Genomic DNA, 27,478 nt, shown 5'->3' with positions numbered 1-27,478 from the left:
ACATAGGGAAGCACAGACGAGAGCTGCCTAGTGACACGAGCCTACCAGGCGACCTAAAGTACTTCTATGCTCGCTTCGAGGCAAGTAACACAAACATGCATGAGAGCACCAGCTGTTCTGGACGACTGTGTGACCACGCTCTCCACAGCCGATTTGAATAAGACCTTTAAACAGGTCAACATTCACAAGGCCGCAGGGCCAAACGGATTACCAGGACGTGTACTGCGAGCATGCACTGACCAACTTGCAAGTGTCTTCACTGACATTTTCAACCTCTCCCTGTCCGAGTCTAATACCAACATGTTTTAAGCAGACCACCATAGTCCCTGTGCCCAAGAACACTAAGGTAACATGCCTAAATGACTACTGACCTGTAGTACTCACGTCTGTAGCCATGAAGTGCTTTGAAAGGCTGGTCATAGCTCACATCAACACCATTATCCCAGAAACCCTAGACCCAGTCCAATTTGCATACCGCCCTAACAGATCCACAGATGATGTGATCTCTACTGCACTCCACAATGCCCTTTCCCACATGGACAAAAGAAACACCTATTTGACAATGCTATTCATTGACTACAGCTCAGCGTTCAACACCATAGTGCCCTCAAAGCTCATCAAAAAGCTAAGGACCCTGGGACTAAACACCTCCCTCTGCAACTGGATCCCGGACTTCCTGACGGGCCACCCCCAGGTGGTATTGGTAGGTAACAACAAATCTGCCACGCTGATCCTCAACACAGGGGCCCCTCAGGGGTGCGTGCTCAGTCCCCTCCTGTACTCCCTGTTCACTCATGACTGCATGACCAGGCACGACTCCAACACCATCATTACGTTTGCTGATGACACAACAGTGGTAGGCCTGATCACGACAACGATGAGACAGCCTATAGGGAGGAGGTCAGAGACCTGGCCGTGTGGTGCCAGGACAACAATCTCTCCCTCAATGTGATCAAGACCAAGGAGATGATTGTGGACTACAGGAAAACAGGTGTCAGAGGAAGGCACTAAAAATTGTCAAAGACTCCAGCCACCCTAGTCAAAGACTGTTCTCTCTGCTACCGTACGGCAAGCGGTACCTGAGCGCCAAGTCTAGGTCCAAGAGGCTTCTAAACAGCTTCTACCCCGAAGCCAAAAGACTCCTGAACACCTAATCAAATGGCTACCCAGGCTATTTGCATTGCCCCCCTCTCTTTTACGCCACTGCTACTCTGTTATTATCTATGCATAGTCACTTAATAACTCTACCTACATGTACATATTACCTCGACTAACCTGTACCCCCGCACATTGACTCTGTACCAGTACCCCCTGTATATAGTCTCGCTATTTGTTTTTTACTGCTGCTCTTTAACTACTTGTTACTTTTATTTCTTATTCTTATATTTTTTAAACTGCATTGTTGGTTAGGGGCTTGTAAGTAAGCATTTCACTGTAAGGTCTACACCTGTTGTATTCAGCATTTCACGGTAAGGTCTACACCTGTTGTATTCAGCATTTCACTGTAAGGTCTACACCTGTTGTATTCAGCATTTCACTGTAAGGTCTACACCTGTTGTATTCGGACACATGTGACAAATACAATTTGATTTGAAAAAAATCTAAAAGTAAAAGAATGGAATTAAGAAATATTGAAATATTAGGACGAGCAATGTCCGGATTATAAATATATACACTATATATACAAAAGTATGTTGATGCCCCTTCAAATTAGTGGATTAGGTCATTTCAGACACATCATCTGGGGCATCTTTCATTACAATCTATTTAAATTGCTACCTGTTTCAGCTTCCATGTAGCCCTCACCCTGAATTAATTTATTGGTTCCTAAGGGTCAGCACATTGTTACATCTTTATGCCAAATGAGACAAAAGGGCACAACAAAACGCTCCAAAGAAAACCTATTTTGTTTTGGGACCAAGGCAGTTGGTTGCCAGGTGACCCATGAGAAAGTGTAGGCCTCATGTCCAAATAAATCCATGTCCACATACACCAAACCAAGGGCTTCCTCCCTCTTCATCCTGCAACATTGTTTTACAGTAGTTCTATACCAATCCAGACACTCTCCACCCTATTGATCATTTGATTAATTATTTAGCTTATTGTAAAAAGTTACCTCACCAGACTGTGGTCATCATTTAGCTGGTATCCAGGCTGTCTGTTTGAATTAATTCAAGGGCAGTATTCCCATACAGAAGTTTCTATTTAGTGTTCTGGTCCCTAGCTAATAGATGGTGTCCACTCAGTCAGGGAGGGGACAACCATTCAGAGTTATATAAGAAAAGTCTGGATATGAATGCTGATTTAGGCCTTCACTTATCCATTCAAGCATTGAAGCCTGTTGAAAACCTCCCCTCCTCCACATGGCCCCTTATGCAACAGTGTTTTTTCTAAGCCTCTGTGAAGCACATGCTCCAGAAGTAGAGGTGTTCTGCTTTGGTTGTACTGTACTATCGTCTCACGTGTCTCTGCTCCATCTCTCTAATCTTTCACTATGTCTGTCCAGCTGGTCGTAGCTCTCCTAGCTCTAGCTTCTCTGAATGCTGCATCTGCACCGCTCTGTAAAGAACTGGTCAAACCCCTGGTACTGGAGGACCATACTGAGGTAAGTTGTGATCATAGTACTAAACATGATCTTTAGACTTAATGACTACGTCGCAGATGAAACTCTACTCCCTATCCAGAAAACCTACTTTGGCCAGAGCCAAAGACTCTGGGCAATATGGTGTCATTTTGAGACATAGCCATTTATTTTACAAATAAGACCTATTTGTGGCAGTGACAGATGCTGTGCAGTTTACATACAGATTTAGGATCTTAATTTTGCCAGTATTGTCGTAGCAAAAAAATCCTGCAGCAAAAGGATTCGAACATTTAGTCCATAATGTTGCTTGATCAGTGGTTCGGCTATTAGCTGGCCAAAAGTAGCCTACATGAAAAGTGCAATACTGTTAATATAACTGTGTGTTAGTGCGGGTTTTCAGTTAATTTATGTAAATCACAAAGCTCATTTGCATTTCCTGCAGTGTAGGAATATTCTCAGCAACAAAAGAGTGATCAAATTAAGATCATACATCTGTACTACACTACACTCTTAGAAAAAAAGGTGCTATCTAGAACCTTAAAGGGTTCTTCGGCTGTCCCCATAGGAGAACCCTTTGAAGCACCCTTTTTGGTTCCAAGTAGAACCCTTTTGAGTTACATGTTGAACCCTTTCCATAGAGGGTTTTACATGTAACAAAGGGTCCTCCTATGGGGAAACCCGAAGAACCCTTTATTCTAAGAGTGTACCTATTGTTTTTTTTTTCCAACTTCAAATGGTCCAAGTTGGGTTAAGGATGCTGCATTGAAGATGGTTTGAAACTCATGGGTTTTTCCTTGTCTGTGACTGGTAGATTTATGGCAAATGGGTGTATGTGATGGGGTCTGCGGATCATTCAGTCTTCCAAAAAGCTTTGGGGACTCTGAAAAGCTCCTGGATAGACCTGTCGGCTACATCTGACCATCAAGTAGTCACACTACGTTGGGGAGACCGCATGTAAGTCTGGTTAGGTTGTGGATATGAATGTGGACTGTAACAAATGTCATTGAGCGTTAAAAAATATTAGGAAAGTATCTGCAATGGTAGACATTTCATTTCACCTTCCTCGGAAAGGAAAGAGAATGTCTCAGGTTGGCACCTACTTTATGCTAACAAGTTTTCCTAAATATCTATCAGTGATGGCAAATGCGTCGTGGGTGCAACAAATGCTACCATCTCCGGCACCACCTCCACAGTTCACAGTAAGTGACCTGTGCTCTATTAGCCTGCTTGCCAGATCTGTCTGTCCTTTAGCCAACACCCTCCTCTGGCGTTATGCCAAATAGGACATCAACAAAGGAGCGAGTTGGTTGAAGCAGAAACAGACACAGATTTGGCAACCAGGCTAGTGCTCTACATCTTAATGATGAAATCATTACGATTTCTGCTGCTCAATAATAGGGACTTTATCCACTTGCCTATGTATTATGTACATTGTACTGTACCCTGTGCCTTATCATTATACCATGCTATGTCTTCACTTTATGTCATGATGATAAGCCTGTAAAGATTCAAAGAATAAAATACTGTTACACTTTATTTTAGTTAGATATTTTTCAGGTACTTGGAAATTATATGGTAAACATTTTGCAACATTATAATTACCTAATAATTATATTGTAGTTTATTTGGTAATCACTAAAACAAGCACCAAAAAGTAACCTGACATTTGGTATAACATTTTACCAAATGTGTTGAATTCTTGGAAGTATTAGCTGAAACAGGCCTAAAAAAGTGTTACCAAATGTCCTAATCATAATGGATCATTTTATGGATCCACAGTTCATTTGTCTGAACACAAAGGTCAGTACCTGGAGACCTGCCCTGACTGCCTGCTATGGTCAGACACCTCTCGTAATGGAGACATCACTGGCAGATACCTACTCCTGTTTAGTAAGTCCACCCAGTCAATCAATTTGAGTCCACTCCCAAACTAGCCTGGACCCATCTGGATGTGCTTTAACCGACTCCTAACTGCTGTGTTGGTTCAGTGTCATGACCAAAATGTATGGCATGACAATGATAATAAGAGTTTGTTTAAGCACATACAGATCTTGGACAAAGCTAGCCCCAAGCTAAATAGTAGCAGTGTACAGTCGTGGCCAAAAGTTTAATTTTCACAATGTCTGCTGCCTCAGGTAATTTGCATATACTCCAGAATGTTATGAAGTGTGATCAGAGGAATTGCAAAGTCCCTCTTTGCCATGCAAATGAACTGAATCCCCAAAAACATTTCCACTGCATTTCAGCCCTGCCACAAAAGGATCAGCTGACATCATGTCAGTGATTCTCTCATTAACACAGGTGTGAGTGTTGACGAGAACAAGGCTGGAGATCACTCTGTCATGCTGATTGAGTTCAAATAACAGACTGGAAGCTTCAAAAGGAGGGTGGTGCTTGGAATCATTGTTCTTCCTCTGTCAACCATGGTTACCTGCAAGGAAACACGTGCCGTCATCATTGCTTTTCAAAAAAAGGGCTTCACAGGCAAGGTTATTGCTGCCAGTAAGATTGCACCTAAATCAACCATTTATCGGATCATCAAGAACTTCAAGGAGAGCGGTTCAAGTGTTGTGAAGAAGGCTTCAGGGCGCCCAAGACAGTCCAGCAAGCGCCAGGACCATCTCCTAAAGTTGATTCAGCTGCGGGATCGGGGAACCACCAGTACAGAGTTTGCTCAGGAATGGCAGCAGGCAGGTGTGAGTGCATCTGCACGCACAGTGAGGCAAAGGCTTTTGGAGGATGGCCTGGTGTCAAGAAGGGCAGCAAAGAAGCCACTTCTCTCCAGGAAAAACATCAGGGACAGACCAATATTCTGCAAAAGGTACAGGGATTGGACTGCTGAAGACAGGGGTAAAGTAATTTTCTCTGATGAATCCCCTTTCCGATTGTTTGGGGCATCCGGAAAAAAGCTTGTCAAGGTGAGCGCTACCATCAGTCCTGCGTCATACCAACAGTAAAGCATCCTGAGACCATTCATGTGTGAGGTTGCTTCTCAGCCAAGGGAGTGGGCTCACTCACAATTTTGCCTAAGAACACAGCCATGAATAAAGAATGGTACCAACACATCCTCAGAGAGCAACTTCTCCCAACCATCCAGGAACAGTTTGGTGACGAACAATGCCTTTTCCAGCATGTTGGAGCAACTTGCCATAAGGCAAAAGTGATAACTAAGTGGCTCGGGGAACAAAACATTGATATTTTGGGTCCATGGCCAGGAAACACCCCAGACCTTAATCCCATTGAGAACTTGTGGACAAACAAAACCCCACAAATTCTGACAAACTCCAATCATTGATTATGCAAGAATGGGCTGCCATCAGTCAGGATGTGGCCCAGAAGTTAATTGACAGCATGCCAGGGCGGATTGCAGAGGTCTTGAAAAAGAAGGGTCAACACTGCAAATATTGACTCTTTGCATCAACTTCATGTAATTGTCAATAAAAGCCTTTGACACTTATGAAATGCTTGTAATTATACTTCAGTATTCTATAGTAACATCTGACAAAAATATCTAAAGACACTGAAGCAGCAGACTTTGAAAATGTATATTTGTGTCATTCTCAAAACTTTTGGCCACGACTATAGGCAGGCTGTACTCCAGACAGGGCATTGTGAAAGTTGACTTACATCGATAAGTTGTTGAAACAGTATCTTTATGTCAATGGGGTCACTATTTCAGTAACCAGCGAGTTCAAGGCATTGTTTTGAAAGACAATGGAAGATGAGCCTTTTGTTGTCTGTTACTAGCCCTAAAAGATTTCACAAGCAAGTTACTGTTTGGACAGCTTACCAGCCTCCCTTCCCCTCCTCTCTTTCAGCAAGGTCAGGGAAAATGGATCCCACATACCTGGACACCTATAAGAACCAGGCAGAGTGCCTGAACTTCCCAGAGACACACCAGACCTATGATGGAGAAACAGGTCAGCGATTCTCTTCGCTCCTCATCTTTTTATCTGTTACAGATGCTGAAAAATCAATAAAAGGTTAAGCTTGTCTAAATTGTCACTGTGTTTGAGGGGAATGAGGGGAGTTGAATCATATGAGCAGTCACAAGTACCTCTCTAACTTTATCTTGAGCAGACAGAGGAAAAAACGATGGCCATTCCATGGTCAGCGTCTAGTTCCATAGCAATATACAGGCTCAACTTGTTTTCGGCACCTTTAAGATCTAAGTTGCAAAGACCAATGGCCATTATCACAGACCCACCACGTGCGAACTATGGTCTGTGTCAGAACCATGCAAAACCACAAGGGGGAGTCATTACAAGCATAATAAAAATGCTATGTCCTTTTTGTTATCTACATATAAAGCATCCTCGTTTTCCTGTGGTAAAGACACATAGCTGAGAGCAAGTATGGCCTGAATTCTAGAGGATATGCAATTTAGTCAGGAAATGGCAATAAAACAAACTTCCTCTGTGACACTGAGGGGTAGTAGTCATGCAACACAAATCTCTGTTTGTATCTAATCTTTACATCCTCTGTATTTCAGAGCTGTGCCCTGATGACAACGAGAAGGAGGAGAAGATGGTGGATGAGGATACTATGGAAGAGAAGCCGACTACAGAGGAAGAGAAGACTACAGAGGAAGAGAAGACTACGGAGGAGAATCTGACTACAGAGGAAGAGAAGACTACGGTGGAGGAGGCGACTACAGAGGAAGAGAAGACTACAGAGGAGAATCCGACTACAGAGGAAGAGAAGACTACGGAGGAGAATCCGACTACAGAGGAAGAGAAGACTACGGAGGAGAATCCGACTACAGAGGAAGAGAAGACTACGGAGGAGAATCTGACTACAGAGGAAGAGAAGACTACGGAGGAGAATCCGACTACAGAGGAAGAGAAGACTACGGAGGAGAATCCGACTACAGAGGAAGAGAAGACTACGGAGGAGAATCCGACTACAGAGGAAGAGAAGACTACAGAGGAAGAAAATACTATGGATTGAGCAAAACAACCAGATCCTCACTATTGTGCCCAACATCTCTTTAGTGGAACTTTGATCCCAGAACTATCTAACCAAATATGACATGTACTTTCATTCACTTTAAATCATGCCTTACATACACAAGGAGAGTGATATGACCATGTAATGATAAAAAATGCTAACGTTTTTACCGTGAATGTTTTCATGTCTTTTTACTGTTTCTTTGATAGTCACAGTAATAACAGTTCAATATAACTGTTCAAAACAGACATTTAAATAAAGACATTCAAACTCATTTTGTAACTAATTCCATTGAAGTAATAAGATCAGAATAAAATGTAACATTGGTTATACAATGTAAAACTTCCTGTACATGTCTAGGTTAGTGAGGAGTTAAGAAATCAGACAACCGCCAACTACTTTCATACTTAACTTGAAATGTGTAGACAGCCACTGTAAACCATTCATGTTAATACTGTGGTTTTGGGACACTGCATGACAATATGGACTATTTCTTAAACATTTATATAGAGCGCATAGTAATATACAGGTAACTGCCAAAACAAAGGAAACAGCAATATTAAGTGTGTTAATAGGGCGTCGGGCCACCACAAGCTAGAACAGCTTCAATCCACCTTGGCATAGATTCTACAACTGCCTGGAACTCTATCGGAGGAATGTGACACCATTCTTCCATGAGAAATTTCATAATTTGGTGTTTTGTTGATGGTGGTGGAAAACACTGTCTCAGGCGCCGTTCCAGAATCTCCCATAAGTGTTCAATTGGGTTGAGATCTGGTGACTGAGACCGAAAAGGCATATGGTTTACATCATTTTCATGCACATCAAACCATTCAGTGACCACTCGTGCCATGTGGATTGGGGCATTGTCATCCTATGGGGGCATAGCCATGGTAGCCAAAATAATGGTATGCCCAGTATTTTTATATGACGCTAAGCATGACGGGATATTAATTGCTTACTTAACTCAGGAAGCACCTGCTTCAATATACTTTATATCCCTCATTTACTCATGTGTTTCCATTATTTTGGCAGTTACCTGTACATTGTCATGAACTACACTTGGAAAGTAGTCAGACCCATTGACTTTTTCCACATTTTGTTAAGTTACAGCCTTACTCTAAACTGGATTTTAAAAAATGTAAAAAATCTTCAATCTACACAAAATACCCCATAATGACAAAGTAAAAATTGTTTGACATTTTTGCAAAATGTATATATATATTTTTTTTACTTAAATATCACATTTACATAAGTATTCTGACCCTTTACTCTGTACTTTGTTGAAGCACCTTTGGCAGCGATTACAGCCTCAAGTCTTCTTGGGTAGGACGCTACAAGCCTGGCATACCTGTATTTGGGGAGTTTCTCCCATTCTTCTCTGCAGATCCTCTCAAGCCATGTCAGGTTGGATGGGGAGCTATTTTCAGGTCTGGGGAGCTATTTTCAGGTCTCTCCAGAGACGTTCGATCAAGTTCAAGGACATTCAGAGACTTGTCCCGAAGCCAATCCTACGTTGTCTTGGCTGCGTGTTCAGGGTCGTTGTCCTGTTGTAAGATGAAGCTTCTCCCCAGTCTGAGGTCCTGAGCAGGTTTTCATCAAGGATCTCTCTGTACTTTGCTCCGTTGATCTTTCCCTCGATCCTCACAAGTCTCCCAGTCCCTGACGCTGAAAAACATCCCCATAGTATGATGCTCCCACCCCATGCTTCACCGTAGAGATGATGCCAGGTTTCCTCCAGACATGACGCTTGGCATTCAGGCCAAAGAGTTCAATCTTGGTTTCATCAGACCAGAGAATCTTGTTCATCATGGTCCTTTAGGTGCATTTTGGCAAACTCCAAGCGGGCTGTCATGTGCCTTTTACTGCGGAGTGCTTCCGTCTGGCCACTCTACCAAAAAGGCCTGATTGGTGGAGTGCTGCATAGATGGTCCTTCTCCCCCGATTGCACAGTTTGGCCGGGCGGCCAGCTCCAGGAAGAGTTTTGGTGGTTCCAAACTTCTTCCATTTAAGAATGATGGAGGCCACTGTGTTCTTGGGGAACTTCAATACCTCAAAAATGTTTTGGTACTCTTCCCCAAATCTGTGCCTCGTGACAATCCTGTCCAATCAATTAAATTTACCACAGGTGGACTCCAATCAAGTTGTAGAAACATCTCAAGGATGATCAATGGAAACAGGATGCAACAGGATGAACCTGAGCTCAATGTCAAGTCAAATAGCAAAGGGCCTAAATATGTAAATAAGGTATCTGTTTTTCATTTTTAATAAATGTACTTTTTTGTTGTTGAAAAACCTGTTTTTGCTTTGTCATTATGGGGTATTGGGTGTAGATTGATGAGGAAAATCAATTTTAGAATAAGTTTGTAACATAACAAAATGTGGAAAAAGTAAAAGGGTCTGATTACTTTTCCAACACACTGTGTGTGTGTGTGTGTGTATATATATATATGTGCACACTAAACAGTATTATTTACTAAGGTTAGAAAATTACGTGAACTTTCAATAAATTCTATGGTTTTCCCAAAATCCTAGTTGGAGGATTCCCGGATCCCTCCAACCAGGATTTCTGGAAAACCTGGAAATTTATTGAATGTTTCCAGAATTTTGCCTTAAGCATTACTCAATATACAGTATCTGCAGTAACAAAGCATTTATAGACATGTAAATATCAATAGACTGGCATTAAAATATGGCCCTTGACTTAATTGTTTTTTCATAGTTTGCGTTAAGACAATCAAAAGAAAAGTGCAATAAATTCAAGCTCTGCCACTTGACAAGGTGGACAGGGTAAACAGTGGCTGCATCTCAATACTCTTATGTGGCGTCCTCTCCTTGTCTCCTTACTTTCATCTGCATTGTTCTAAAGGTACTGGACAGGTGAGCGCAAATGCCTGGTAGGCATCCATATGTTGCCTTCATCTATATAATGCTTTAAATCAGTGCAGATGAAGGGAAATAGATGAGGGAGGAGACGAAGACATCCTAGACCAGGGGTTCTCAAACCTTTTCAGCTCGAGACCCAAATGAGAAATTGACCATCCTCTAGTGACCCAAATCATCCTCCAAAGACCCACATGAAGAAGAAATAGTGTGTGATTACTAGGGCTGTCAGAGTTAATCCGTTACGTTGGGCCAGAGCAAGAACACGTGGGTATTAGCGGCATGTAGAAAATTCGTCACTGGCTTTGATACCCTGATTGGTTAGAGACGAACCAATTTCTGATGACTTTATTTTGTACAACACCCCTCATTTTGACGTCACTACAAACGACTTCAACGATGGCAGTCTGACTGACGTATGTAGCGAACATAGAGCAGCGGAATAATTCAGTTTGAGTCGTCAGGCAACCAAAATACATCATCTATACTGCTAAAAACAACAATGCGATGTCAAAACAAGTTGACATTGAGGTTAAAGAGTGTGCTTTATCAATTTAATGGATTTTGCTTACCATTACTTTGGACAAAATCAAGTTGTCAATATTCTTGTAATGCTTTTTGTATTAAAAGCAATGGTAAATTACAGCTAAATTTGAGATCATTCAGAATTTGCGATTTATCGCAATTAATCACACCAAATTCTGCCATGAACTCGATGAAATGTTTTCGTTTGACAGCCCGAGTGATTATAGATGCAGATCATAACTAGCGACCTACCTCTCACATGCCCAGGGCCCACTTTGGGTTACGACACACAGTTTAAGAAACCCTGCTCTAGACTATCGAGATGCAGCCCTAGAGTCTGTTCGAATTCACAGTCCCAAGGCATCAGGCCATGAGCTTCCTGTAATGACTGCCCACAGTGCTCTGAATGCTCTCCAGCCTGCTGGTCCTGGTACTGCCTGTCTGAGAGCTTAGCTCTGCTCCTGGCCCAGCCTGTCTGCAGCCCAGCAGAGCTGCCACCTGTCTCTGGCACTGGGACGAACCAAAGTAGTAGATGAGGGGGTCCAGGCAGCAGCTAATGCTGCCCACACACATGGAGAGCAGGTAGGCCTGGTAGGAGCTGTCGCTGCGTCCGTGGGCCAGCTTGAGGTAGTGCACCAGGAGGATGACGTTGGTGGGGGTGAAGCAGGCCACAAACACCACCAGCACTGTCACCGCCATCACCACTGCACGAGACTTCCTGGAGCGGTTCTCCACATTGGCTGCGGCCAGGGCCTGCACAATACGGACGTAGCACACAGCGGTGAACACCAGAGGGATGAAGAAGAAGATGGAGGAGTAAATGGGGAAGAAGTAGAGGTAGTAGGCACGGAGCTTGCCTACATCCTGCACGTCGTGGCAGGTGGTGATGCCCACATCTGGGAGGTGGATGGTCTGTCTGGAGAGCAGGAGGGGGGTCACTCCTCCCAAGGCCAACAGCCACATGGCACCACAGACCACGGCGGCCGTCTGTGGACTACGCCACGTCAGGGAGTCCATGGGGTAGACCACCGCCAGGAAGCGGTCGATGCTGATGCACATCATGAGCAGGACAGAGCAGTACATGTTGCAGTAGAAGGCTGCCGTCACCAGGCGACACATGAAGGGGCCATAAACCCAGTTGTTGCCGTGGAAATGGTATGAGATCCTGAAGGGGAGCAGCAGGGCGAAGAGGAGGTCGGCACTGGCCAGGTTCAGCATGTAGATCACTGCCGGCTTCCTCGGACGGATACGACGCACAAACATCACCACGGCAATCAGGTTGAGGGGGACGCTGATAATGAAGACCAGGGTGTAGACTGTGGGGACGAAGGCCGTTGCTAGGCGACCCTGGAGGAAGCTGCGGGCCTCCTCAGAGATGACGATTTTGGTGGAGCGATGAGGGCCGTGATGGCCATGCTCCTGCTTCTTCACTGGCTCCTGGGCCATCCCTGAGCCACTGCCCTCCTGTACATCCAGCCCTATGTAGTCGATGGGCTCATCAGTCACCGACAGGAAGATCCCGGCAAACGTCCTCAGGTTGAGTCTGGAGTCTGAGAGAGACAGACAACAGGAGCTGAGTAACAAATAACAGTATGTGCTCTTCATTCTAAAGTGCCTAATGAACGGTGAGATGAGATATAGCATAACCGCAAGGTGTGTGCACACCTCACTGTAAACATGTAAATTGGCGGTGCTATTGCGAACATGTCACAGCAAAGACAATCGAGTGTAAGTATAGTCTACTCTGCATGCTGTCCTACCAGGGTCGAGGATAATTAACATACTGTACACAAAAGGTTTGTCATAATTCATTTTCACATCTTTCCATGCGCCCTTTCTGCATGAAAAAAACGGCATTGGAAAACCCCTGGATATAGCCTACAAGTGGCAGTTTGAGTCAGGGGGTAAATATGTTGAATATACTAACACATTTTTCTAAATTGTGCACTAAGTTTGAAAGAGCTTTTCATGTTGAGCTATACGTACGTGTTCATCGCAATTATCTTCAAATCCCGTAAAGTTTCCATCTTCATTGTCATGAACATTTTTATGGAGGTTAAAAATAAATGATCGACATTGAAACTACTGTTTTTGTTAATATTTTTCAACATTTTTTAACCTCGACAAAGAGCAATGCAATTGGGCACATTTCAAACCCCAAAGTGTTTCGTAAAACTGCTAAAGAGCAGAAGGGTCAATATCTCCTCATAATGTAAAACAAATAATAATTTCAATGTTTAACTGATCTATGAAAATAAAGAAAAAGAAAAAACAAAGGAATATTACTTACCATTGTGTGGCACATATGCTGAAGTTTGGAGAGCAAAAAGGGCCAACGTCGCAACAATCCAATAAACCATGGCTGTAAATTCACTATTATCCTAAATTGATTTAGCAGGCAAAAGTTAAATTAAATTTAAGACAAAAATATCTTAAAACTATTTTTTTTTTTGTGAGGGAAACTGCCGTAAGCCTTCGAACAGTCCGAGCGTAGCACCAAAAGACACTGGTTTTGAAAAGGCTGACTCCATCAAAAAAAGGGGTTGTAAAAACCTCGCCTACTCTCGAGTGATTAATTAATACAGACAGGAATTAAAACGTGTCTATTCAGTCACGTATACAACCATCTTGGACCAGGGCATATTTTTTAATCTTGGGGTGATACTTATACAAGGAATAATGCTCCATTCTTTCTTTGATCAATATCCCTTTAAACATCAACATTTCATATAGGTCTGAGTCTATTCGTCTTTAAAACAAAGACCAAGAAAATAATATATATATATTTTTATTTTTATTAAACTTATTAAAACATTAAAATTCTTTAATTGTATACTGGACGGTACATTGTGTAAAAGCAGTGAAACTCTAGAAATACATGTTCATTAATAGACTTTAAAAGATGCACAGCTTCCCAATGTACTGTATGTGGATTAAAATGACACTGATTATTAACCACTTCCAGACAATCCATGCTGGCTACTGTATATAGCTGGACAGGAATTGTACTGTCTAAACTCCCATTCTGACTATTAGGCAGTAGTGCATTGTACACATCTTGTTGCAAACATACTTTATTTTTCAGTGACAATAACAATGTTGTCTTTATAGAACTTCTACATATAAAATGTAGATTTCATTACAATATACTTAAAAAAATATATATTCCATGTACAATCTCCCAGTGGAAAACTGAACATAAACAAAATCATGAAACAACAAATATAACATGACAATACAAGATCAATCAAATCGGCATCACATAAAACCAACAACCCTTTGTGTGTGTTTGTTGCTCACCAGCCCGAGGATGTGTGTATGTGAGCCTGAGGATAGACATGCAATAAATCGATACCAAATCATATTCAGTCAGACATACATAACACGTTACGGACCATTCAAACTTCCTATCCCAATGGCTCCTTTAACAAACATTGCTTTGTCAGAAGGCATACAATCCTTTCACACCCATGTCCTCCTCCCTATCTTTACCCCTCCTCTATATTTGGTTTATTTTCCATAGAACTTCTTGTTGAGGAGGAAGATGAGCAGGTTGACGTTGACTTTGGCCTTGTCAAACATCTTCATCACTGCCACTCCGTCGTACTGAAGTTGGAGCAGGTCCTAGACAGGGACAGAAACAGAGACAGTCAGCCAGGGACCGAGATAGCCAGTCAGACAGGGACCGAGATAGCCAGTCAGACAGGGACCGAGATAGCCAGTCAGACAGGGACCGAGATAGCCAGTCAGACAGGGACCGAGATAGCCAGTCAGACAGGGACCGAGATAGCCAGTCAGACTGGGACCGAGATAGACAGTCAGACAGGGACCGAGATAGCCAGTCAGACAGGGACCGAGATAGCCAGTCAGACAGGGACCGAGATAGCCAGTCAGACAGGGACCGAGATAGCCAGTCAGACAGGGACCGAGATAGCCAGTCAGACAGGGACCGAGATAGCCAGTCAGACAGGGACCGAGATAGCCAGTCAGACTGGGACCGAGATAGCCAGTCAGACAGGGACCGAGATAGCCAGTCAGACAGGGACCGAGATAGCCAGTCAGACAGGGACCGAGATAGCCAGTCAGACAGGGACCGAGATAGCCAGTCAGACAGGGACCGAGATAGCCAGTCAGACAGGGACCGAGATAGCCAGTCAGACAGGGACCGAGATAGCCAGTCAGACAGGGACCGAGATAGCCAGTCAGACAGGGACCGAGATAGCCAGTCAGACTGGGACCGAGATAGCCAGTCAGACAGGGACCGAGATAGACAGTCAGACAGGGACCGAGATAGACAGTCAGACAGGGACAACAGACAGTCAACTATCATACTGCAGACAGGGACAGAGACAGACGGTCAGTGACAAATATGAGTCATCGTAATTCCGGGGAAAAGCATTACCTGAAAATGGAGTTGGACCTTTTCCATCTCAACTCCCATAAACTTGGCCTTCACCGCAAAGTCTCCAACTTCCTCACTGGGCGAGATGTCAAACATTACATTTTTGAACCTGAGAGAAAATACAAAAACATGGGATTGAAATAATGAGTCAAAATGAAAATACAGGATACAGAGACTGGATAATAACCAACTCTAGTCCTGCTATTGTCCGCAGGTCACGTCGTCAGACAGGCCTGTTTTGGAATAACATTTAAATGTTGTGTGAGAAATAGTATGACCAGAAATAGAATGCTTTGAAATCCTTTTTTTTGTGTACTTATTTTCTGAAATGCATTGATGATATTGGGCCAAAGTGTAGTGTTTTTAAATGGCTCTAAAGAGGACGTAGCTCTGTCTTCTAGATACTAGCTCTCCGTTTCCTCTCTGACCTAGCCTGGAACTCCCACAGAGTGCAGTGAGGAGCCACAGGAGCTGACTTTGGCTCTCAGCGCCACTCTAGCTGGAACAGCCTGGCCAAAACAGGAAAGACGGGAGCAAGTATTCAGAGAGATGGAGGGAGAGGGGAAAGAGAGAGGGACAAAGAGTGAAGGAGAGAGTGGGGATAGCACAAAAAAGACAGAGAGAGCAAGAGAGAGCGAGAGATAGAACACGGTGGGTGTCTGTATGGACAATGCCCCTTAATGAGGTTTTTCCTTCCTCCCCGTCTCACACAGAGCTTACTCAGCTCACTCATCACATCAAAGACCTGGCCTTGGCCCCGTCCCAATACTTTACCAATGCATCCTTTTGTCCTCCCTTCCTTTGGAATAATCACTGATCTGATTTGTAAAAGCTATGACAGACTCATTAATTTCTGAAAGTATTGGAGCAGAGCCCCTTGTCAAATATGGATAACCTACTTCTACCACAATACCGAGACCTGGTATGGTACAAACTCACTCAGAATTCAATACCATGTTCACATTAGTTCAACCACACTACCCCTTAAATCACAAAATCCTGTCTGTTCGTTGTAAAACCTTTTATGTTGCAAAACGTTTTCAATTCTAAAACATTTTGCAATGGCTTGAAACGGTTTGTACAAATGAACACGACTACAGCGTCGGGAAGCTGATGTCCATGCACAATGCTAAGCTAACTAGGACCAGCTGTCCTCCACTCTGCTTCACTCACTGGTTGGTTTGCAGCCCCTCTATCTCCAGGATCACTCCCTTCTCATGCAGCCGGGCCGCCGTGTACTTCAGAGACTGATGCTTCCACTTCTTACTGCCCTTCTCCTCCACCTTCCTGTCCAACTTGATGGACCGCCGCGCGTTCCTGTGGGGACACACACCAGATAGGTCACACACACGCATGGAAGTCACTCACGCACACATCAAGTTTTGAATGGGACCATGGGCTCTGATCATGACAAGAGCAATGACAATGTAATTCAAAACTAGCCCATATGGCCCCATTCCAAACCAATTCCTCCTCTGTGACCCTAGATCCTTGTTGACTTGCTAGGCCCTGTACAGTGTATGTTTTTAGGTTAACTAAGACTTATGGTTAGTGCCGAGGGGTCCGTTTGTAGGGGACACTCACTTCCTGTTGAGGTTGTCAAGGCAGGTCCTGATGTAAGTGTCATAGTAGTTGGTCTGGTCCTGATAGAAGGCTGTCTTTGAGTTGAGCGCACTCAGTGTCTGCTGGAGCTTCACTAGCTCCGCCTTCCTCCTCTGTCTGTAACGCCTCTGGTAACGAATGTCCTGTCAATCACACACAAAAGGGACGTGATTGGTTAGATGGGTTTTCTGCAACAAACTCTGAAGGCCATCAGTGTGTGTGTGCGCGTGTATGTGTTTGCGCTTGTTTGTGTTCGTGTACCTTGGAGATGTCGTTGATGAGATCCTGGTACTTGTTGCCAGTGGTGACGAGGCCAGCCTGCTCCAGGGTTCGGAGATTGCGGAGGATCTTCCTCTTCTTCTGCTCTAGAGGCAGCTGTCTGTCCTCCAGCACTGCCTGGCTGCTCTTCAGCCCCTCTGGGGCTTGGGCGTCCTGCACTGCACGCAGCTCCACCACCTTAGCATGCTCACGCTCCTGGACCACAGCACAAGTAGGAAGAGAGACAGACACAAAGACAGACAGGAAAATTAGCATGACTGCTCTTTTCCACTCCTGCATGGCACAAAGGGCATAGCATGGAAATCAAACCACTTTAATAGAAAAGTATCTGAGGTGTGGGGTGCTGGGCTGGTTTAGGGGTCATGATTATGCCGTCACCTGGAGGCCAGAGGCTGGGGTCTCCAGGGTCTCTGGGAGAGTGTCTCCTGGCTGGATCCTGATCACATCCATTATCAGCTTCTTAGTTCTGACAGAGACAGACAGAGAGAAAGAGAAAACATCACCTAGGTTGCATCGCAAATGTGCATCACATCCACTATTCTCTATGTAGTGCAATACTTTTGACAACAGCCCCAGGCCATGATCAAAAGTAGTGCACACTATATAAGGAATAGGATGCGGTTTGGGACGCACTATGTATGAAACCTTATCATACACAGATAATATACTGTACAGGCCAGGGCACTGAGTAGGTTTCAATATTTTACCGGTATTTTACAAATGCTCCATCCCGAGAATAAGCCACTTTTCTCACGGGTAACCTGGTATTTCCCGCCAAAACCGGAAGTGTCATTCAAAAGCATTATAAATAGGTCTATAGAGGCCCATAGATGTACATTACATGACCAAAAGTATGCTTGTCGAATATCTCATTCCAAAATCACTGCCATTAATATGGAGTTGGTCCCCCCGTTGCTGCTATAACAGCCTCCACTTTTCAGGGAAGGCTTTCCACTAGACGTTGGAACATTGGAAGCAAGTCCCCGCGGCATTCAGCCACAAGAGCATTAGTGAGGTCGGGCACTAATGTGGAGGCTTTAGGCCTGGCTCGCAATCGGCGTTCTAATTCATCCCAAAGGTGTTCGATGGGGTTGAAGTCAAGGCTCTGTACAGGCCAGTCAAAAGTTCTTCCACACCGATCTCGACAAACCATTTCTGTATGGACCTCGCTTTGTGCATGGGGGAATTGCAATTGCAAACAAGAAAGGGCCTTGCCTAAAGTGTTGCCACAAAGTTGGAAGCACAGAATCCTCTAGAATGTCATTGTATGCTGTAGCATTAAGATTTCCCTTCACTGGAACTAAGGGGCCTAGCCCGAACAATGAAAAACAGCCCCAGACTATTATTCCTCCTCTACCAAGCTTTACAGTTGGCACTATGCAGTCGGACAGGTAGCGTTCTCCTGGCATCTGCCAAACCGAGAGTTGTCTGTCGGTCTGCCAGATCAGGCGTGATTCATCCCTCCAGAGAACGTGTTTCCACTGCTCCAGAGTCTAATGGCAGCGAGCTTTACACCGCGCCAGCCGACGCTTGGCATTGCACATGGTGATCTTAGGCTTGTGTGCAGCTGCTCAGCCATGGAAACACATTTCATGAAGCTCCCAACAAACAGTTATTTTGCTGACGTTGCTTCCAGAGGTCATGTGGAACTCAGAGTGTTGCAACCGAGGACAGACGATTTTTACGCGCTTCGAGCTTCAGCACTTGGCGGTCCCGTTCTGTGAGCTTGTCTGTCTTACCACTTTGTGGCTGAGCTGTTGTGCTCCTAGACGTTTCCACTTCACAATAACAGCACTTACAGTTGACCGGGGCAGCTCTAGCAGGGCAGAAATTTGGCAAACTTATTTGTTGGAAAGGTGGCATCCTATGACGGTGCCACGTTGAAAGTCATGGAGCTCTTCAGTAAGGCCATTCTACTGCGAATGGTTGTCGATGGAGATTGCATGGCTGTGTGCTCGATTTTATACACCTGTCTGCAACGTGTGTGGCTGAAATAGCCAGATCCACTAATTTGAAAGGGTGTCCATATAAACTCAGCAAAAACAGAAATGTCCCTTTTTCAGGACCCTGTCTTTCAAAAATAATTCGTAGAAATCCAAATAACTCCACAGATCTTCATTGTAAAGGGTTTAAACACTGTTTCCCATGCTTGTTCAATGAACAATAAACAATTAATGAACATGCACCTGTGGAACGGAAGTTAAAACCTGATATGGATAGGGGGCAGTATTTTCACGGCCGGATGAAAAAACGTACCCGATTTAAACTGGTTACTACTCTTGCCCAGAAACGAGAATATGCATATTATTATATTGGATAGAAAACACTCTGAAGTTTCTAAAACTGTTTGAATGGTGTCTGTGAGTATAACAGAACTCATATGGCAGGCAAAAACCTGAGAAAAAGTCAACCAGGAGGTGTAGTATCTGAAAATTGTAGTTCTTCTTTCTAGTCCCTTTCGAAACTACAGTATCTGTGCTGTTACGTTGCACTTTCTAGGGCTTCCATTGGCTGTCTAAAGCCTCCAGAAAGTGGATTGAGCCTTCTCCTGTCTCTGGGCAGAGTATAGGAGCTCAGTTTCTGAGTGGTCTGCCTGAGGATAAAGGGATTGGATATGCGCGTTCCCGCGAGCACGCTGTTTTTTCTCTTTCTCCTTGAATGAATACACTATTGTCCGGTTGGAATATTATCGCAATTTTACGTTAAAAATACCATAAAAATTTATTTTAAACAGCGTTTGACATGCTAAGTACGGTAATGGAACATTTTGACTTTTTGTGTCTCGAATTGCGCTCGCGCGTTACCCTTTGGATAGTGACCTGAGCGCACGAACAAAACGGCGGACATAAAACTATGGATTATTTCGAACAAAAACAACATTTCTTGTGGAAGTAGCAGTCCTGGGAGTGCATTCTGACGAAGATCAGCAAAGGTAATACAATATTTCTAATACTAATTCTGAGTTTAGGTTGCCCCGAACTTGGCGGGTAGCTCGCCGTGATGGCGAGCTATGTACTCAGAATATTGAAAAATGTGCTTTCGCCGAAAAGCTATTTTAAAATCAGACACAGCGGTTGCATAAAGGAGTTCTGTATCTATAATTCTTAAAAATAATTGTTATGTATTTTGTCAACGTTTATGATGAGTATTTTTGTAAATTCACCGGGAGTTTTTGGTGGGAATACATTTTCTGAACATCACGCGCCAATGTAAAAAGCTGTTTTTGGATATAAATATGAACTTGATTGAACAAAACATACATGTATTGTATAACATAATGTCCTAGGAGTGTCATCTGAAGAAGATCATCAAAGGTTAGTGCTTCATTTAGCTGTGTTTTGGGTTTTATTGACATATATGGTTGCTTGGAAAATGGCTATGTGGTTATTTTGGTCTATGTACTCTCCTAACATAATCTAATGTTTTGCTTTCGCTGTAAAGTCTTTTTGAAATCGGACAATGTGGTTGGATTAAGGAGAAGTGTATCTTTAAAATGGTGTAAAATAGTCGTATGTTTGAAAAATTTAAATGATTGGATTTGAGGTTTTTGTATTTCGCGCCACGCTGTTCCATTGGATATTGGCTAGCGGAATGTCTGTCCTCAACAAGTTTTAAGACACTAACAGCTTACAGACGGTAGGCAATTAAGGTCACAGTTATGAAAACTTAGGAGACTAAAGAGGCCTTTCTACTGACTCTGAAAAACACCAAAAGAAAGATGCCCTGGGTCCCTGCTCATCTGCGTGAACGTGCCTTAGGCATGCTGCAAGGAGGCATGAGGACTGCAGGTGTGACCAGGGCAATAAATTGCAGTGCCCGGATCTCAATCCCATTGAGCACGTCTGGGACCTGTTGGATCAGAGGGTGAGGGCTAGGGCCATTCCCCCCAGAAATGTGCGGGAACTTGCAGGTGCCTTGGTGGAAGAGTGGGGTAACATCTCACAGCAAGAACTGGCAAATCTGGTGCAGTCCATGAGGAAGAGATGCACTGCAGTACTTAACTTCTCTAGGGTAGGGGGCAGTATTTTGACATCCGGATGAAAGGCGTGCCCAAATTAAACTGCCTGCTACTCAGGCTCAGAAGGTAGGATATGCATATTATTAGTAGATTTGGATAGAAAACACTCTGAAGTTTCTAAAACTGTTTGAATGATGTCTGAGTATAACAGAACTCATATGGCAGGCAGAAACCTGAGAAAAATCCAACCAGGAAGTGGGAAATCTGAGGGTTGTAGTTTTTTCAAGTGATTGCCTATTGCCTATACAGTGACTTAGGGTTCATTTTGCACTTCCTAAGGCTTCCACTAGATGTCAACAGTCTTTAGAACGTTGTTTCATGCTTCTACTGTGAATATTGAGCGAACGAGAGGGCCTGGAGTCAGATGACTGAGAGAATGGCATGAGCTCAGAGGCGGGCATGAGCTCAGAGGCGCGCACTCACGTGAGTGTGAGCTGTGTTTCTTTTCTTTTCTGAAGACATTGGAATTGTCCGGTTGGAATATTACTGAAGATTTATGTTGAAAACATGCTAAAGATTGATGCTATACATCGTTTGACATATTTCTACGAACGTAAATAGGACTTTTGACTTTTCGTCGTGACATTTTTGCGTGCTTCCTGCACTTGGAGTAGTGGACTGAACGCTCAAACAAAAAGGAGGTATTTGGACATAAATGATGGACTTTATCGAACAAAACAAAACATTTATTGTGGACCTGAGATTCCTGGGAGTGCATTCTGATGAAGATCATCAAAGGTAAGTGAATATTTATAATATTATTTCTGAGTTTTATTGACTCCACAAAATGGCGGGTTTGGTTTCGTGTCTGAACGCTGTACTCAGATTATTGCAAAGTGTTCTTTCGCTGTAAAGTTTTTTTGAAATCTGACACAGCGGTTGCATTAAGGAGAGGTGTATCTATAATTCTTTGAATTACAGTTTAATATTTTATCAACGTTTATGATGAGTATTTCTGTAAATTGATGTGCTCATTCACCGGAAGTTTTGGGAGGCAAAACATTTCTGAACATTACACGCCAATGTAAAATGGGGTTTTTGGATATAAATATGAACTTTATCGAGCAAAACATACATGTATTGTGTAACATGAAGTCCTATGAGTGCCATCTGATGAAGATCGTGAAAGGTTAGTGATTCATTTTAGCTGTATTTCTGTTTTTTGTGACGCCTGTCCTTGCTTGGAAAATGGCTGTGTGGTTTTTCTTGTCAAGGTGATGTGCTAACATAATCTAATGCTATGCTTTCGCCGTAAAGCCTTTTTGAAATCGGACAATGTGGTTGGATTAAGGAGTAGTCCATCTTTAAAATGGGTTATAATAGTTGTATGTTTGAGAAATTTGAATTATGAGATTTTTGCTGTTTTGAATTTGGCGCCCTGCTATTTCACTGGCTGTTGAATAGTGTGTCCCGCAGGTGGGACGGCCACGTCCCACATACCCAAGAGAGGTTAATGCAGCTGGTGGCCACACCAGATACTGACTGTTACTTTTTGACTCCCCCCTTTGTTCAGGGACACATTATTCAATTTCTGTTAGTCACATGTCTGTGGAACTTGTTTATGTCTAAGTTGTTGAATCTTGTTATGTTCATACAAATATTTACACATGTTAAGTTTGCTGAAAATAAACGCAGTTGACAGTGAGAGGACTTTTCTTTTTTGCGGAGTTTACTTTTGTGTATATATATATGTGTGTAGCTAGCTAAATACTCTCCTGGGTAAATATATATATGTGTAGCTAGCTAAATACTCTCCTGGGTAAATAAATTAAACTAGCTCCAGCAGGCTAATCTTTGAGTGTGAACAGTATTACCGTATTGTATTATATGACTGGAATTACACACATCGTTCAAACCATGATAAAGCAGGGAGAGAACATGCAATTCTGGTGCAGCACAAGTTACAAGTATAGGCTAGCGAATCTGAATATAATATGGCCTATTTGTATAATTAGTAGGCTGACTCATATTACACCTTTCATAATATTTCCCTTATTGTTATTAGCCTACCTCCTCTTTCTCTATTGTTGCTTCATTCCTTCCTCACTTTCAACAGCCCGGTTGGAGTTTGCCAAAAGGCACCTAAAGACTCTCAGACAATGAGAAACAAGATTCTCTGGTCTGATGAAACCAAGATTGAACTCTTTGGCCTGAATGCCAAGCGTCACGTCTGGAGGAAACCTGGCACCATCCCTACGGTGAAGCATGGTGGTGGCAGCATCATGCTGTGAGAATCTTTTCTAAGTGGCAGTTACTGGCAGACTAGTCAGGATCGAGGGAAAGATGAACGGAGCAAAGTACAGAGAGATCCTTGATGAAAACCTGCTCCAGAGCGCTCAGGACCTTAGACTGGGGCAAGGTTCACCTTCCAACAGGACAACGACCCTAAGCACACAGCCAAGACAACACAGGAGTGGCTTCGGGACAAGTCTCTGAATGTTCTTTTGTGGCCCTGCCAGAGCCCGGACTTGAACATCTCTGGAGAGACCTGAAAATAGCTGTGCAGCGACTCTCCCCATCCAACCTGACAGAGTTTGAGAGGGTCTGCAGAGAAGAATAGGAGAAACTCCAAATACAGGTGTACCAAGCTTGTAGCGTCATACCCAAGAAGACTCAAGGCTGTAATCGCTGCCAAAGGTGCTTCAACAAAGTACTGATTAAAGGGTCTGAATACTTATGTAAATGTGATATTTCACAATTTTATTTTTAATACATTTGCAAAAATTTCTAAAAACCTGTTTTTGCTTTGTCATTATGGGGTATTGTGTGTAGATTGGTGAGGGAAAAAACTATTGAATCCATTGTAGAATAAGGCTATAATAGAATGTGGAAAAAGTCAACTGTTCTGAATACTTTCAGAATGCAATGCACTGTATAGGGCTATAGTCGATCTAGAACAGGATAATCTATTTTGGATAGATAAGCGTTGATGATTCATCATGTAGAGGCCGTAGAGAAGCCACATTTATACATTGCATATAATTTAACAGTTCCATATCACGTCATGCTGTTCATATAAATAACTTATCGGTTTCTCGCAGTTATTCATCCGGGGAAAATGGAGTGGTTTTGGGCGATAAATCCCCGAAAATCTCGGTAACCAGGTTCCCGCCCTTCAACCCTAGCACTGACTGGGTGATTGTGTACAATATGTGGGATTAATGTAATTTTAACAAAACAGTGTAGCTGAAACATTGGCCTCATACTGGCTAGCTGTTACAGTACGTGACTGCTGTTTTTCAAAGGCTTGTTGATTTGGTTTGAAAATAATTGGCAGTGTGTTGAGCTCTGGCTTCTCTAGGTTCTGGGGGAGAGGAAACATTTAGCTGTGTTAACACACAAACGCGTCACTGTCCCATTGTCCCATTCACTGACCCTGCAGTAGGACATGACGCCACTCAGTCACACTTCCCATTTCCTGCCCCAGTGCATGCTGGCTCGACACTGGCCAGGACCACAGTGACACAGAGACTGAGACACAACAGAGCCCTAACATGGCTTCTCACCTCAACTACTGTAGGTCAGATGAACAGAGCTGCCATGTATAGTATCATAGGTAGAGCCAGGAGTTTTGCTTGACCACATGATCAGTTGTGACTGGCTGGATTGGTGTTCATGTCACAGGAAACATGATGAGCACAGTCACATCAGCAGAACAGAAACCATCTTTTAAACACACAGCCTTTTCCTCAAAGAAGCATAATACATTATCTAAAATGAGCAGGTCCATGAGCAAGATAACCCTGGCCACTAAACCTCTTCCTGGCAGGATAGGAAGTGATAGTGGAGCAGGAAAGAGCACATAGAGCTGTCACTGAGCGATAGCCACTGTGGTTATTTATGTATGTACCTACTAGAACATCTATAGAACAGTTTGTGGTCATACCACACCCTAGGTGCTGGGTTAATGAAACTTGAAAAGCACAGAAAGGCCGGCACACTGAATATGCTCATACTTACCACCTTTATTGACAACGTTTCGATCCACAAGGATCTTTGTCAGGTCACGACGCTGTCAATAAAAGTGGTAATTGGGAGCATATTCAGTGTGCCAGCTTTTCTGTTATTTTCAAACCTACTGGAACGTCAAACACATTTAAACTGTTTCTTCTGGCTTCTTTGGCTCGCTCAGTACAAAACCTCTCACTGTGCAGTCCTCCCATGTGTGTGTTTAACTTTATGGGGATTTTAATGGGCTTCCATAATGAAGAGTAAATAATGAGTAGATTGTTCATAGCAATATGTCTCAAATGGAACCCTATTTCCTATGTTTTAGTGAAATAGGGTGCCATTTGGGACGAATCCAGTGTCTTACTTCATCATCAGGCCTTTCGTGTCCTTGTCATCGCCCTCCAGCAGCTCAAACTTGTTAGTGAGGCTGAGGGAGATCTGAGTCTTTGCCAGCTGACTCAGGGTGCTCTCCTTGTTGGGGTTGTTAGGATCCACCACCCCTTCACCTGAAAAACAGAGAAATAAGTTTAGCTATCCCTGCAGGCTGGTTCCTGGTATGAGAGCTAATGTGTACTTTTGTCAGTCCCAGTGGAGAACCAAAAACCAAAAGAATAGTTAAACAAATCAAAATATATTTTAGATTTTTCAAAGTAGCCACCTTTTGCCTTGACAGCTTTGCACACTTTTGCATTCTCTCAACCAGCTTCACCTGGAATGCTTTTCCAACAGTCTTGAAGGAGTTCCAACATATACCGAGCGCTTGTTGGCTGCTTTTCCTTCTCTCTATGGTCCAACTCATCCCAAACCATCTCAATTGGGTTGAGGTCGGGTCATCTGATGGAGCACTCCATCACTCTCCTTCTTGGTCGAATAGCCCTTACATAGCTTGAAAGTGTGTTAGGTCATTGTTCTGTTGAAAAACTAATGATAGTCCCACTAAGCGCAAACCAGATGGGATGGCGTATCGCTGCAGAATGCTGTGGTAGCCATGCTGGTTAAGTGCGCAGAGAATTCTAAATAAAATCACTGACAGTGTCACCAGCAAAGCACCCCCACACCAGCACACCTCCTCTTCCATGTTTCACGGTGGGAACTACACATGCGGAGATAATCCGTTCATCTACTCTGCATCTCAAAGACATGACGGTTGGAACGAAAAATCTCAAATTTGGACTCATCAGACCAAAGGACAGATTTCCACCGGTCTAATGTCCATTGCTTGTGTTTCTTGGCCCAAGCAAGTCTTTTCTTCTTATTGGTGTCCTTTAGTAGTGGTTTGTTTGCAGCAATGCGACCATGAAGGCCTGATTCACGCAGTCTTCTCTGAACAGTTGATGTTGTGATGTGTCTGTTAGTTGGACTTTGAAGCATTTATTTGGGCAGCATTTTCTGAGGCTGGTAACTCTAATGAACTTATCCTCTGCACCAGAGGTAACTCTGGGTTTTCCTTTCCTGTGGCGGTCCTCATGAGAGCCAGTTTCATCATAGCGCTTGATGGTTTTTGCGACTGCACTTGAAGAAACATTAAAAGTTCTTGACATTTTCCGAATTGAGTGACCTTCATGTCTTAAAGTAATGATAGTCCCATAGGGCGGCGCACAATTGGCTCAGCGTCGTCCAGGTTAGCAGAAGGTTTGGCCGGGGTAGGCCGTCATTGTAAAATAAGAATTTGTTCTTAACTGATTTGCCTAGTTAAATAAAAGTTAAATAAATAAAAATAGACTGTCGTTTGTCTTTGCTTATAGCTGTTCTTGCCATAATATGGACTTAGTCTTTTACCAAATTGGGCTATCTTCTGTATACCACCCCTTGTCACAACACAACTGAATAGTTCAAGAGCATTAAGAAGGAAAGAAATTTCACAAATTCACTTTTAACAAGGACACCAACCTCTTGAGGATACAATCCCAATAACGGGATTGGTTGGACAACAACCAGTGAGATAGCACGGCGCGATATTCAAAACAAAATAATCTCAAAATTAAAATTCAAGTATTATACGGCATTTTAAAGATACTCTACTCGTTAATCCAATCACATTGTCCGATTTCAAAAAGGCTTTACGGTGAAAGCAAAACATTAGATTATTTTAGCAAAGCACCTCAGCAAAAAAAAAAAAAAAAAATTTTCCAAGCACGATAGCCATCACAAAACCAGATATACAGCTAAAATTAAGCACTAACCTTTGACAATCTTCATCAGATGACACTCCTAGGACATCATGTTAGACAATACATGCATTTTTTGTTCGATCAAGTTTATATTTATATCCAAAAACCCATTG

The 27,478-nt window shown here is 43.2% G+C and overlaps 3 protein-coding genes across 5 annotated transcripts in view; 1 reads left to right on the top strand and 2 right to left on the bottom strand.

Moving 5' to 3' along the window:
• Positions 1–2,374: 2,374 nt before the first annotated feature.
• Positions 2,375–7,864, top strand: LOC106580419 (flocculation protein FLO11). Of its 2 annotated transcripts, XM_014161459.2 has the most exons (6): positions 2,375–2,605; positions 3,396–3,538; positions 3,719–3,783; positions 4,364–4,474; positions 6,403–6,504; positions 7,077–7,864. In XM_014161459.2, the coding sequence occupies exons 1-6, from the start codon at positions 2,495–2,497 to the stop codon at positions 7,532–7,534; spliced, it is 990 nt and encodes a 329-aa protein (XP_014016934.1). In that variant the 5' UTR covers positions 2,375–2,494; the 3' UTR covers positions 7,535–7,864. The 2 variants fall into 2 exon arrangements, with proteins under 2 accessions (XP_014016934.1, XP_014016935.1); XM_014161460.2 differs by lacking the exon at positions 4,364–4,474.
• A 1,676-nt stretch (positions 7,865–9,540) lies between these two features.
• On the bottom strand, positions 9,541–13,482 carry f2r (coagulation factor II (thrombin) receptor). Its single transcript, XM_014161458.2, has 2 exons — positions 13,233–13,482; positions 9,541–12,492 (listed from the first exon to the last, which is right to left on the bottom strand). The coding sequence occupies exons 1-2, from the start codon at positions 13,300–13,302 to the stop codon at positions 11,306–11,308; spliced, it is 1,257 nt and encodes a 418-aa protein (XP_014016933.1). The 5' UTR covers positions 13,303–13,482; the 3' UTR covers positions 9,541–11,305.
• Positions 13,483–13,714: 232 nt separating this feature from the next.
• LOC106580416 (ras GTPase-activating-like protein IQGAP1) overlaps positions 13,715–27,478 on the bottom strand; it is an 83,993-nt gene continuing 70,229 nt past the window's right edge. For both annotated transcript variants that reach the window (XM_014161454.2, XM_014161455.2), the window contains exons 32-38: positions 25,559–25,700; positions 17,604–17,691; positions 17,208–17,420; positions 16,929–17,089; positions 16,518–16,661; positions 15,345–15,453; positions 13,715–14,566 (exon numbers count right to left, since the gene is read on the bottom strand). In XM_014161454.2, the coding sequence (XP_014016929.1) occupies positions 14,453–14,566; positions 15,345–15,453; positions 16,518–16,661; positions 16,929–17,089; positions 17,208–17,420; positions 17,604–17,691; positions 25,559–25,700 (971 nt within the window). In that variant the 3' untranslated portion in view covers positions 13,715–14,452. The remainder of the gene's footprint in view (positions 14,567–15,344; positions 15,454–16,517; positions 16,662–16,928; positions 17,090–17,207; positions 17,421–17,603; positions 17,692–25,558; positions 25,701–27,478) is intronic.

Source organism: Salmo salar, chromosome ssa20, assembly GCF_905237065.1.
Source record: "Salmo salar chromosome ssa20, Ssal_v3.1, whole genome shotgun sequence".
Lineage (NCBI taxonomy): Eukaryota > Metazoa > Chordata > Actinopteri > Salmoniformes > Salmonidae > Salmo > Salmo salar.
The sequence above is the reverse complement of the archived record's forward strand: the minus strand, read 5'-3'. Positions and strand labels throughout refer to the sequence as shown.

Bases quoted from the DNA above. Each gene is read 5' to 3' on its own strand.
- LOC106580419 (XM_014161459.2), top strand. From the start codon at position 2,495: ATGTCTGTCCAGCTGGTCGTAGCTCTCCTAGCTCTAGCTTCTCTGAAT. The intron at 3,539-3,718 runs GTAAGTCTGGTT...AATATCTATCAG, and splicing joins CTACGTTGGGGAGACCGCAT to TGATGGCAAATGCGTCGTGG. The intron at 4,475-6,402 runs GTAAGTCCACCC...CCTCTCTTTCAG, and splicing joins CAGATACCTACTCCTGTTTA to CAAGGTCAGGGAAAATGGAT.
- f2r (XM_014161458.2), bottom strand. From the start codon at position 13,302: ATGGTTTATTGGATTGTTGCGACGTTGGCCCTTTTTGCTCTCCAAACT. The intron at 12,493-13,232 runs GTAAGTAATATT...TGTCTCTCTCAG, and splicing joins AGCATATGTGCCACACAATG to ACTCCAGACTCAACCTGAGG.